Here is a 13,268-nt window from a genome sequence, read left to right on the forward strand (position 1 = left end):
ACCCAGGAGGCACCCAGGAGGCATCCTTGTCAGATGCCCGAACCACCTCAGCTGGCTCCTTTCGATGTGGAGCAGCAGCGGCTCTACTCTGAGCCCCTCCCGGATGGCCGAACTTCTCACCCTATCTCTAAGGGAGAGGCCAGCCACCCAGCGTCCGCATTACTGCAGCTGCAGCCCCAATCCGTCTGTTGATCACTGGCTCCCTTCTCCCATCACTCGCGAACAAGTGAACTCCTCCACTTGGGGCAGGAACTCATCCCCGACCCGGAGTGAGCACTCCACCCTTTTCCGTGGACGATAAAGCAAGCGAGATATATATATATATATATATATATATATATATATACTTACTAATAATATTAGTTCATCAATTTTCTTAACTTCCTGTTCCAGTTATTGTTTCCAATATATTGTAAGGCTGACATGGAAAGAGAACCTTTCACACTTTTTGGCATGTATTGAGTACATTTTTGATTTCCCTGTGTTACATACCAGGATGGGTGACACTGTTGTTTTTCTGCAGTTTCTCTTCTGGCCTCCACCTATTAGTCCATTCAAACATATTTGCTACAAACATACTGGCCGATATTGGCACAGAAGACCAAGCACTCACAAATGATCAATACAAAAGGGGCAGCTTTCTGACCAGCTCAGTCTGGGAGTCTCCCTCTCTGTGAGCCTGTGCTCTATATTTTCTGTGTGTAGTAGTAGTAGTAGTAGTAGTAGTAGTAGTAGTAGTAGTAGTAGTAGTTGTTGTAGCAGTTGTCGTCGACTTAGTTGTGTGTTTATGGTGGGAGGCTGGACAGGTAAATTTGGGAAACCCTATACACATGCAACACATAGACTGACAATTATTAGAAACACTAGGTTATGGGGTTGACACCACTTTTGCATTATTTTGACTGACATTTTTTTGTAGAGCTGTAGAGTAAAGTTTTGGTTCAGTAAGCCTTTAGGGAAGCTGTAGGCCACTTTTGTTCTCCTGACTTCTTTGGCTCAACCATCTTGTTCCCTTTCCCCCCATATTTCTTTTGTTAAGTTGATAATTATTGAAACAAGTGGTAAATAAACACAGCATTCCCCTATACCTACCCTTGTCCTTCTTACATTAATTTTGGTTTTCACTCCTCCCTGTGTGAATTGTTCCTACATGCTTTCACTAAACCTTTTTCCCTTTACCTGTTCACTAAAGCTCAAAACACACCAGATCATTTCATACAGAATTTTAGTGGGACTTCCCTCTACTTTTTAATTCACCCTTTTACACATAGTGGTCACTACACTGGACAGCTATTCAAAGGCAGTTTTTAAAAAAAAATATTTGTGTCAGTGTTGATGGTATACCTGCACATAAACCGCTACATTGGACACTGATGTGTCACTCCATAGCCTGCCACCAAGTCAAAACATACGTTTTCCACCTAAGTGGACATGTAAAAAAACCTCTTTGAAAAGTGTTTTTTCACAAAAAATGACTTCTGACAAGAAAGCCTCATTTCTGCAGTGAAGAAATTAATTTTTTTTTTAAATTATGCCAAATTGCAAAACACTTATCTGTGTCTCTAATCAAAATTAATTCAAATCAAATCGGGACCTTGTGAATCAAAATCGAATGGATTATAGAAATCAGTGACGATACCCAGCCCTAGTGAGTAGCCTAGGCCCGACAGAAGTGGATGTAGCTGTGGGTAATGAGAAAAGATGAAAAGAACAATAGGCAACTTGGTAAAACACATTAAATGCACTGCCCAAGTGTCCTCTCTCCCCACTGTCTTTCAACAGCAGGCAGCAGCAAACAGGTCGTCAGAGGTGCAGTGCAACCATGGCAAAAAGTTAGTCTAGAGCCCTGTTCATCTTTTTATGCCTAAAGATGAATAAAAATACTTAAGAAAAAAAATCCTGATTGAGGTTGTCATAATTCATGCATGAAAGTGTTAAGTTTTTGTTTGCAACATTTAGACATTTTTGCACCATCCCAGAATTTAAATTCTGAAAACCTACATGTTCAATGGAGACATGGCTCCAACACTGGCTCCATATAATGTCAGTTTGATGTACTACATTATAAAAACAATGCTCATGTTGACATGAAAGGGATGGCACAGGGATCAGACAGCGTGGACACCCAACTCCAATAACTCGAGAACAACGTAGCAAATGTTTTTCAAATTGATATCATAGGTGCATCCACTAAAACTCTGAGAGAGGTTTAATGAAAATCTTGTGAACGCAAAAAGGCCATGTTGGATGTTTGAATTACAGTAAAATATTACACAGCTAATATATTAGTAATTTGTTTTATGTAATAGCATCAAAACAGCATTTCACTTACAACCAACAAGGCCTTTTGGGATGGATAAAATAAGAATTTGCTGGATGTATATACAATAGCTAATCTGATTAGTCCCTCTAGTGCAGGCCCATGCTGATGGGTTTCCTTTTCTTGACGTTGGTAAGTTGTCGTCCCAATGGAAGGGGTTACATGAAGAGGATGAGGGACCTATGGAATCTTCGATACCCAACATCCACATTGACAAATGGCAAATGGCCTGTATTTATATAGCGCCTTACTAGTCCCTAAGGACCCCAAAGTGCTTTACATATTCAGTCATCCACACATTCACACACTGGTGATGGCAAGCTACATTGTAGCCACAGCCACCCTGGGGCGCACTGACAGAGGCGAGGCTGCCGGACACTGGCGCCACCGGGCCCTCTGACCACCACCAGTAGGCAACGGGTGAAGTGTCTTGCCCAAGGACACAACGACCGAGACTGTCCAAGCCGGGGCTCGAACCGGCAACCTTCCGATTACAAGGCGAACTCCCAACTCTTGAGCCACGATCGCCCCAGCAAAACAACTAGCAGCTCAGAGTTCCAACCTCTCTCTCTCGCTTGCTTTATCGTCCTCTCTATCTCTCTTTTGCATTTGCTCTTCACAGTCACATAACTAGGTTAACTGGGAACCCACCTGCATATTGATTGCAAGGTGGCGTCGGTCTGTATAAAGGGAAGCCAGTTCTTTTTCTGGTTTATTCCTCCCGTGCTTTTGGCAAAACACAGCAGTAAATGCTGGCACACCACTACAGATCAATCAGCAAGTTGAGCAGATCGCATGAAAGCTACAGGTAGGTTTTCGCTAGACCTCCAATTCCCTCAAAGTATTGGAATTTATAGTAATATATTTTTGCAGCCCCTTTGTAGCGCGCCCGTTTCTCTTTTACTGCAGTGTTGGAGATAGAGGTGCTCGAATTATTTCCAGCAGCGCAGTATTATTTTTTTAAGTAGGCTTACCTCTCTTGGTTTGCCTGGTTTTATTTAACCCATTATGGACTATTGTCTGCACTTCCGCTTCCGTGGCTGGCTACAGTGATCATGCTAGTGCTAGGAATCCAATATTTCCTCCGCTGGCTTCTCCCAGTTTGCAGAAAGCTGCACACAAGCTGACTGTGATTGAGGCTTGGAAAATTATAACCAGCAAAAGCTATGGTTTGACTTGTGGGGTGCAAGTTTTCCAGTTTGCGCTGTGTGTGTGTGTGTGATTTGTTTTATTAAAGATTAAAGTTTATTTTATTTTATTTATTTATTTTAACTAGTGAACGGAGGACGTGGGGCATCATGGTGACAAGAGAGCTGAATGTAAAAGCAATGTAAAAGCAAAGCTCTGGATTTACTGGTCGATTTATATCCCTTACTCTTGCCCATCATCACAAGCTCTGGATGGTGACCAAAAGAAATGAGCTTTCTCCAAAGGGTAGCTGACCTCTCCCTTAGCGATAGGGATGAATGGATCAATTGATGGATGGATCTTTTAAGATTTGTTTATTTAATTTTGATTCATAGCTCTAGAACAAAAATATGCAGTTTTGTAACACACCCACTATGACTTTGGGTGAAAAAAACTGTTGTTATTGTTCTACAATTAATGTAATAAGTAGATGGTCATTTAGGCATTGTCTTGGGAAAGGAAAATGTAGTTCCTCTCATTAATGTAAGGGGGTGCCAGAAGGTTGTCTTTCTAAATGAGGTTTGGCTCCCCTTGGTGGTTAAAGATTTATTAGTTAAACTGTGCATTTAAATAAATGTGTATTTCAACTCTAAATGTCACCAGACGTTAAACACAGTGACAAAGATCATTAATTCACAAGTTTACAGTGATTATAACAAGTGAAGGCTTAATTAAAGACATAGTAAAATGTTTAGATTCCAAAAAAACACCACCACAAAAATAATATGTACAAATAGGAATACAGTAGTAGAATTTTAATCTTGTAGTTCAGTGAAAATTTCACCATCATTAATGTGATCAACGCTTGTTATCTTTAAGCCCATCCAAGAGTTTTGTGGAAACTCAGTGTTTGTGTAAGGTATGCCGACACAGCAGTAGTTTTCTGTGCTGTATACTTACTGATTTTATCTTTGACTACTTATACCAAAAAAGCAGCCAGCACTGAACCAGTCTGACATACATTACCAAATACAAAACACACACAGTAACTAACACTGAGATTCTGTCACTGTTTTGGTTATTTTATGTGTTTTGTTTACTGCCAATTTCTCAATGGCAAACCACACTTCAATGGGTGATAAAAGAGGTAATAGGTAATTAAAAGTAATTATAAATTGCATTGGGAGCCACTGAAGTGATTTTAATACTGGAGTAATGTGGTTTAATTACCTTTAATTAAATTTCTTAAGTGAAAGCAGCTCTGGTAAATGAAATGGTATATGAAAGATTAGGAAGTCTGAGTCTTAATTATTAATTACAATGGATCTAAGTTTGTTTTTTGAGTAGTGGTGTGATTACATCAGATTTAAGAGAAACAGGAAAAATGCCATGAATGTAGAGAACTGTTGATAATATTTACTAAATGTTTTCTAAAGCAATGACTTATAATTTGAATAGTTTGGTGGGGATCAAAGTCGAGCAAAAAGGTCCAAGACTTTAACTGGTGAATATCTTCTTCCAGATCTTTAAAAATTAGAAATGATAATGTGGACATTGTGTTTGTAGTAGTAATTTGATCAGAATGTCAGTGATGGATAAATATGAGAAGCTAAGATATTTCCTCATCACATTCACTTATTAGCTGAATAAAATTCAGTTGGTATGATTTTGGAGGGATTAATTAGTTTATCAGTGGATGAAAATAGAAAAGCAGAATTAGACTCTTTATTGCTAATCATTTGGAACATGTAGTGTTGTCTGGCTAATTTTAGCTTGTTTTTGTAGCAGTGAAGTCCTTACTGTAGATTTCAAAATTAATTTGTAGTTTATCTTTTCAATATTTTCTTTCACCTGTCCAGCAGATTCTTTTTGCCTGCTTTACCCTTTCACTGTTTCTCCAGGGTGCTTTAGGTGAACCCTGTATATTAATAGTTTTAACAGAGGCAACATGGTCAATAATCTAAGACACTGCATCATCATAGGAGGACATTATTGGTCATTTGCACTTTGAATAATAATCTCACAATCTCGTTGTACATGTACAATGACAATAAAGGGCTTTTCTTTTCTATTCTGTTTTTAATAACTGTTTCAGCTGTACTGGCTTTGACATGATACTTATTGAAATCAAGGCCTCTGAAAAAAAACCCTGATCAAGCGTGTGACTTTTTGCTTGGGTAGGGCCGATCGTATACTGTTTAAACCAAAGCATTCTAAGAAACTGATAAACTGTTTGGTGTCAGAATTGTTAGTGTTGTCAGTGGAAATAATAAAATAAACTTAAATAAAAATAAAATCAAATTTACGGAGAAATACAGAAAATAAAATAATTAATTATAAAACTTAAATGTTAAACGGCAGGAGATACTATAGCAGCCAGATGAAAGAATGGAGAGCAGAACTGCTTGCAGCACAATTAGGTTTGTGGATTTAGTTTCTCAGACTGCTCGGAGCCATCGTCAGGAGCTGTAATATCAAAAACAGACAGTCGGGAAGTATTCTGGTCTATTCAAAGTATAATAAGCAGGTGATTGTTTGTTTCTGTTTGCAAACACAACCCTCTCTCTGCAGAAATATTAGTGGTTATCAAGCAAATGAGAGCATAAATAAGAAACGGAATGTGTTTTGGCAAAATACAATCAGGGTTTTGCATTTATTCTTTTAATATCGTCATTCAAGACTAATTTCATTGGTTAAATTAGAAAGAAAATTGCACGGAGAATGTAATTTTCCATGTAATTACATTACAGTCCGATGTAATTACGTAAGTACAATGGAAAACTATACATCGATGGAATCTGATCAAATGAAATTTACTTGATTGGTAGACAATCAGTTTATACCAATGTATATCTTTTTAAATTTCCTCCCACTGAGTAGCATGCCCCATCTAACTGTGGATAAAACATGAGTTCAAAAACTAATCTCAAATGAGATTTCTTACCTTTCTCACCTTTCCTCCTTTTGTAAGCCAGAAATATCACAGCTGCAATGATGGTGAAAACTAGAACAAACCATAGAGCATGGTGCTTTCTGGTGGTCCCGTCAGAGAGCTTCTCTGCTGAAGAAAAGAAACACTTTATAATACAGAGCAAAAATGTGTGCAGTTACTAAAGAATTTGTAATGACCACATCACATCTGATAATTGATGAGAATAACATCTCTGATTGAAACAAAGAGCTGCACAAAACAAGAAGCACATTTGAGAGTTCAGACTGTGATGTTTGGCGAGTCGGCCTGGTTCACACAAAAGTGTTCATTGCAAAGGATTCTGTGCATGCAAGTCAAATTCTTCCACACCAAACTTACTCGTCCTTGTCTTTATGGACCTTGCTTTTTGTGGTGGATATGAAGGGGCCATCCCCAAACTCTTTCCACAAAGTTAGGAGCATGAAATAGAGTGAAATGTCTCAGTATGCTGAAGCAGCATGCTTTACACCACTGCATCCATTGCAGTGATGTAAGGCTTGGACGCAGCTACTCAGGCATGGAAACCCATTCCATGAAACTCTCTACAGCTGTGTTGCTGTCATTCCCTGTCACTTCCACTTTGATATATAATAGCACTAACAGCTGAATGTGGAATATTTAGTAGCAAGGAAATTTCATGACTGGACATCTATCACAGTACCACGCTGGAGTTCACGGAGCGCCTTAGAAAGACCCACTCTTTCACAAATGTTTGTAGATGCAGTCTGCATGCTTAGGTGCTTGATTGTATACACCTTTGGCCCTGGAAGCAACTGGAACACCTGAATTCAATGATTTGGATGGGTTGGTGAATACTTTTAGTAGTATAGTTTATATTTATATTTATACTTGTAGTTATTAATAAGTAAGACCAGGATTAAGGATTAAGGACTTGAATTTGAAAGCTAGAGGATGACAAAAATATTTACAAAACCCCGCAGGATAAAGTCTCACCCCAGTTGGTCCTGATCACAGCTTGGTCCAGTTTGATGACAATGTCTTCGTTCACACCATAGAGCTGAAACACGCAGTCGTACCTCTCCCATTTTTCAGGAGTGACTGATGGTTTCAGCTCAACACTCATCTGGAAGGACCCATCATTGTTAGGGAGGATCTCTCCTATGTCCAAGCCTTCATGAATCTCTTCTCCATCTTTCCTCCAGAACATCGTGGCTTTGTGAGGATAGAAACCTGTAGCGTGGCAGCTGACTGGAGAGGAGGGAGTCTTCTGGAGGACAGACACTGAAGGAAGAACTGGAGAGAGACAGGAAGTTGTGTCATTATCTTTTGAATTTTACTGTACTTAAGAAATGGTGAAGCCTATGAATTAGGCCTGCTGCCATTTTACCTGCTGACTGCAAAAAGCTACTTCCATAGTGCACATATTTCTTTAAAAACTCGGGGCATTCGTGACTTAAAAGGTTTTGATTGATTTCTAATCGAGCTTTTTCAGTATCCCATCTCAGTTTGGTGATGACAGCCTGTGGTTTTGGAGCGATCCATGTCAGTGTCTGCAGGTCCAATGCTAAAAAGTCTTCTCCATCATAACCATATTGATTGAACCCATTAATCTGTCCAGTCTCATCATCCCATTCACAGCCACTCATCCTCTGCATTATATGAACACCTGAAAAGAGAGACAGCAACAATAACTGCAATCACCAGTGAGATGTGAGCAGAGTTAAAAGGTGATATCGCACCTACTGAGAAAGAATATACCACAAAGAATTAACACGGGGTTGTTTCTTTGTAGCGTTCTTTCTTTCTGATGAACAGTTTATCAGGATTCACATTTTGTGTTCTTTGGATTCATTCACTGCTTCTTCTTTGCTATTTTTCATGTTAGCAGTGTGGTGGGAAAAATACCATCAAAAAAGACCTTCAAATTGTCATGTGCTTTGAATTATTTTCTTAGAGGGATTTTATAATAATCGGGATAATATTTCAGCAGTAACAAGTGAAATAACCTTCACATACCTTCACTTTGGTTGAAACGTTGTCTCAAGCTGTCAATGTTAGCCTTGAAGAAGTGTTGAGAACCCAGACATTCTGAATTATACCGTTCCACCTGCTGAGGATGATCCTCAAAGAATTTAACCCAGTCTTTTGTAACCTCCACCCCTCTTTTGTTATTGCAGTCACCTATCTGAACTTCATCAACAAATGCAACAACCACAAACTCTGGGATGCTCTGGGCTCCAGGGCTTTCCGTGGAGAAGAACTTCAAAGAATGTTTAACTGTGAAATTGATGGGACATTCAATTATTACATATTTTTGTGTATCATTTAAGTAGGTTAAATATGACCTTAATTCTGTAACACTGTAAAAACATAAATCTATCAGTGATACATCAGTGAACATAAAAAGAGATGGAAAACAATGATGTGTAATAGGAAAGGAAGAGAGCAGAAGAGACAGGATAATAGCCACACTGTGGAAGAGAACCAGAGTTTAGTAATAACTAATGATCAAATGCATAGTGGTTTATAAACACAGAGAGTGAAAAGAGGTGAAGAAGAAATGTTCAGTGCATCATGGGAAGCCCCCTGAAACCTAGACCGATTGCAGCCTAACCAAGGGATGATTCAGGGTCACCTAATCCACCTCTAACTAAATGCTTTACTAAAAAAGAAAGTGTTTCTGTCTATCTAGTCCGAACTATAAATCATAGTAGGTCTCACTGCCATCTTATAAATCTTCCTTTTCACTCTTGCTGATGTCTTTCTTTCCTAAATGACCCCTGACTCTCATCTTCATCCTGCCTGCACTCTCTTCTTCACCTCCCTTGTCTACTGTCTGCTGCTTTGGATGGTTAATCCCAGGTATTTAAAGTCATTCACCTTCACTACTTCTGCTCCTTGAATCTTCACCATTCCACCTCTCCCTCTCATTCAAACACATGTATTCTGTTTTTGCTTCTACTAACTTTCATTCCCCTTCTCTCCAGAGCATATCTCCATTTCTGGAGTTTCTCTTTCACCTGCTCCCCACTCTCACTCCTCTACCTCATATGTAAACCTGCTCATCACCACTGCAAACAAAGGATCAGAGCCAAAGGGATGATCCCTGATGCAATTCCACCCCCACCATAAAACCCATCAGTCACTTCTACCTCAACACTGTTTGACTGCCCTCGTACATGTCCTGCACCACCCTTCTCTCCCACTCCTCCACATTTGATCCACATAGAGACAGCATAGCTCCTTCTTAACTTCTCTAAACTTCTCCATCAGCATGCTTGTAGCAAACGTCACATCTGTATTGCTCTTCCTCAGCATGAAGTCATACTGTGTGCATAATGTTCTGTACTAATTTAATAACACTCTATTACTTTCCTGTCAGCTACAGTGCAGCTTGTGAGCCACACAAGATGACATGGGAGAGGATACGTTCAAAGAAAAATGTTTAACAGAACAACAGCAGCTGTTAGCAAGTTTACTCTCCTTTGTGCCCTTAAGAAATGTGCCTTTTTCAAAAAGGAGGTGGTGTAAATACTCCATGTGAGGTCCTGTGAAATGGAAAATGTATGTGCCCAAGAATTTGAAGTTGCTCACTCTCTCGATCAAAAAGTAAATAATATGTCGACAGCTCATAGTGAAACTAAAAAAGACGACATCTCTTGCAATTCAAGTTGTTGTAGGTTAAGGAGAACACTTAAGACTTAACTTGAACTATGATCTTACCTGAAGATGAAACATGACAGCAGAGGAGTAATATGAAGACATTCTTCATGTTTTTTCTTAATTTTTCTTCTTTATCAGTGCAAGAAAAACAACTGAATGTTATGCTTCATCCCGTTTCATTTCCTGATGGGCTGTGCCTTTTTACCACGCATGCACACTGTTTGTTCTACCCACAGTATTTGGTAAATACTCAAAACTTCGAAACAGGGAAATATGTCTCATATAGCCAATGCCAAAATACATTGGCTATGCATTTTTTTTAAAGTTTCTACGACATTAAATTGCTTAGCTCAAAGACAAATGATCAACTTAGTTAATTGGGCTAGACAATTTATAATTTTTCATGACAAAATATTTCAGGGAATCTAAAGTATGCTGTACCAACTTCCATGATCCTTGGTTTTGTACCAAGCATTTTCTGTTTTGGACTCTTAGTTTCGGTTTAATATTTTCTGTTCGACTTTGTTTTAGTTTTCAGTTTGAATAGGTTGTTTTCATTCCGTATTCATAGTTTTATTTGTCAGTTATTCTCAAGTTTTTTCCTGTCCCCTCATGTTGCCCATGCCTAGTTTGTGTTTCTGTTAGGTCTCCCGTGTTTATTCAGTTTTGTCGTTGTTTACGTGTTTTAGTCTCAGAGTTTGGGCTTGCTTTGTTATTTTGATAGTCTCTCGTATCGTGTGCATTACGTTCAGTTTCGCAGTCCCAGCTTGTTGATTGATTTCATTCACCTGCACCTGTTAGGAGTTGGTGGGGTTTCTCTGGTGTGGTGTTACGGGGTCTGCTTCTGTTTTCAGCTCAGGTAGGCGGGGTGGTGTGTCACGGGATGCTGACACACCGGCGGTGCATCAGACGTCATTTGATGGAGCGTTACTTAGGAGCAGCGCGACTGACGTCTGGTGTCGGAGTATTGCCACCTCCTCGAGTGGTAACGTGTTTAATTCTCCGCGGTGTGCATTACGGCCAACCTATGTCTGGGATTTTGTTTGCTTACCTGTTGTCTTGTATCCTCAGCCGGATCCGTCACCCGCTTACCTGTCAGCTGTTTGTGAAGCCGCATTTCCGGGATCACTACGGAGATCAATTACAGCGTTTCTCCCACATCCCGAGAATCCTCGCCCGAGCCCGAACAGCCAGTGTGACAAGTGAGCTCTCCAACTCTCCCCATGTTTGTTGCTGTTTCTTACCGGTGGTTTGGCATCTCCCTCTAAAGTTTCGTTTTTCTTTTTCTTATACATCCACCCTGCGTGCGCGGGTAACCCTTTTCCCTCCGAATACGTGTCAGGCTCCTCCCCTGGTTTCCCTCTGTTTGTCCCTCTGTATAATTTCATATAACTTTGACACCACAAATAAAGAGCACTCCTTGCATTTTCTGCGCTTCTGTGTGTTCTGCCATAGAGTCCGTTCACTCAGCATAACAGCACCTTGTTTTCCGCAGCTGTGTTGCTTTCCCTTATTTGGTACAACTAGTACTACTAATAGTACTAAAATAAAACTAAAATAAAACATACTTGCACTCAATAAAAAACAAAACAAATATGATTATATTGTAAGGAGAATCCAATGCACGCATTACAGAAAAATACATTATTTTTAATACAGGGGGGAAATTAACTGTCGGCCCTACAAGGTAAATACATAAATATTTGAGAAAAGGTCACAGAACTAAATAGTTGTTATCCTAGAAACACACAGTACCAGTCAACTTCAAGCTTTACTTCACAGACACATATTTATTTCACTTTAAACCATTAAAACAAATGGCACAGCGATCAAAACACATTGTCATTTGTTCCTGTTTTGTCCGGAAATAAGTGTAGTCTTATTTAATCCCATAGTTTTTTAAAATTCAGTTAAGTGAGAAACAAAATCAGACAGTCTTTATTAATCCCAGAGGGAAATTGAGTAGACTGCAAACATGTATTTGTGCTTAAAATACCATACGACTCTCTAAAAGGTGGGACACCACAATATCACAAACACATGACGTACACTATCCAAAGTCATGTCTCCTTGCTATAATATAACTACAGCAGAAATATAAAATGTATATAAACATATACATAACATATACATAAATATAAAAGAAACTTAGAGGAGCCTCTAAAAGTGTTATTTTTGCAATATGAATAAACTTGAAATTTCCATGGAAATTGCATCACTGATGCTGCAACATCATCACCTCATAACAGCAATTATACATATATGCTTTATACAGTTATTGCACAGCATATGTTGAGGAGCCTGAGCAGTTTAAGACAAAAGAACTAAGTCAACTGTGTATATCAGATGGTTTATATTCCTCAGCTCAACATACTTTCATTTTTACATTTTAGTAAGCAATACCAGATACAGGCTGACACTGATAAAAGTATTTCACTTTGTCAAATCACATTGGTCATTAAGGTTTATATATATTTGGTATAAATGATCATAACACAACATCTTTATCAGATAGACATTTTTCACTAATCCAAGAGTATAAATTTAATGTTTCTGGAAAAAAGATGTTAGCAAGGACTTTTCTATGCTGTATACTTGCAACTTGCAACAATAAAGCAGCTTCAGATGTTTTGCTGTTGTGTAGCACACTTCATTGCCAGATGTATAAACCAACATACATTTAATACTTTGTTTACAGAGGACTATACAGGTGTGTGTGTGTGCAGTGATTACTCAATGAAGCAGGTTAAAATCCCAATTCTAAAAAGACAGAACTCATTTTATCTCAGCTTTTTATTCTCTCCTATATACTCTCAGTAGCAACACATTGAGCGCTATTCATAAATGGGAGAGAGATCTTAATAATCAATATACCGAAGAGGAGTGGAAAGGAGCCATTAACATGGGTAGTTCCACTTTTACTTGCAACCGCTTGCGAGAAACCCAATACAAAATTTTACATCGACTTTATATAGCTCCTAATGTCTTGCATAAGATTGCACCTCATATTTCCCATTTTTGTAGTAAATGTCAAAAAGAAACTGGCACTTTTTTCATTACTTTTGGGAATGTAAATTAATCAAAAGATTTTGGAGCTACATATCTCAAGAACTAAGTAATATTTTTAACAATCTGATTCAAAGGGACCCCAGGTATTTTCCTCTTGGCCTACCCTCAAAAGAAGTAACATTGAATCACTTGCAGCGCAAATTATGTGACAAACTA

At 38.8% G+C, this 13,268-nt stretch overlaps 1 protein-coding gene across 2 annotated transcripts; it reads right to left on the reverse strand.

The window, feature by feature from the left end:
* Positions 1 to 5,864: 5,864 nt before the first annotated feature.
* On the reverse strand, positions 5,865 to 10,158 carry LOC148096637 (major histocompatibility complex class I-related protein 1-like). 2 transcript variants are annotated; one of them, XM_087834739.1, is made up of 6 exons: positions 10,104 to 10,158; positions 8,397 to 8,657; positions 7,768 to 8,046; positions 7,374 to 7,673; positions 6,393 to 6,509; positions 5,865 to 5,914 (listed from the first exon to the last, which is right to left on the reverse strand). In XM_087834739.1, the coding sequence occupies exons 1-6, from the start codon at positions 10,150 to 10,152 to the stop codon at positions 5,865 to 5,867; spliced, it is 1,056 nt and encodes a 351-aa protein (XP_087690865.1). In that variant the 5' UTR covers positions 10,153 to 10,158. The 2 variants fall into 2 exon arrangements, with proteins under 2 accessions (XP_087690865.1, XP_087690864.1); XM_087834738.1 differs by having other exon boundaries at positions 6,402 to 6,509; positions 10,104 to 10,152.
* Between the last annotated feature and the right edge of the window lie 3,110 nt (positions 10,159 to 13,268).

Source organism: Neolamprologus brichardi, chromosome 22 (genome assembly GCF_056152115.1).
Source record: "Neolamprologus brichardi isolate AB-2024 chromosome 22, ASM5615211v1, whole genome shotgun sequence".
NCBI classification, from domain to species: domain Eukaryota; kingdom Metazoa; phylum Chordata; class Actinopteri; order Cichliformes; family Cichlidae; genus Neolamprologus; species Neolamprologus brichardi.

Coding starts and splice junctions, on each gene's coding strand:
- LOC148096637 (XM_087834739.1), bottom strand. CDS start 10,152: ATGAAGAATGTCTTCATATTACTCCTCTGCTGTCATGTTTCATCTTCA. Junction 6,510..7,373: donor TGTGATCAGGACCAACTGGG/GTGAGACTTTAT, acceptor TCTTTTCTTCAG/CAGAGAAGCTCTCTGACGGG. Junction 5,915..6,392: donor AAGGAGGAAAGGTGAGAAAG/GTAAGAAATCTC, acceptor TTGATATTACAG/CTCCTGACGATGGCTCCGAG.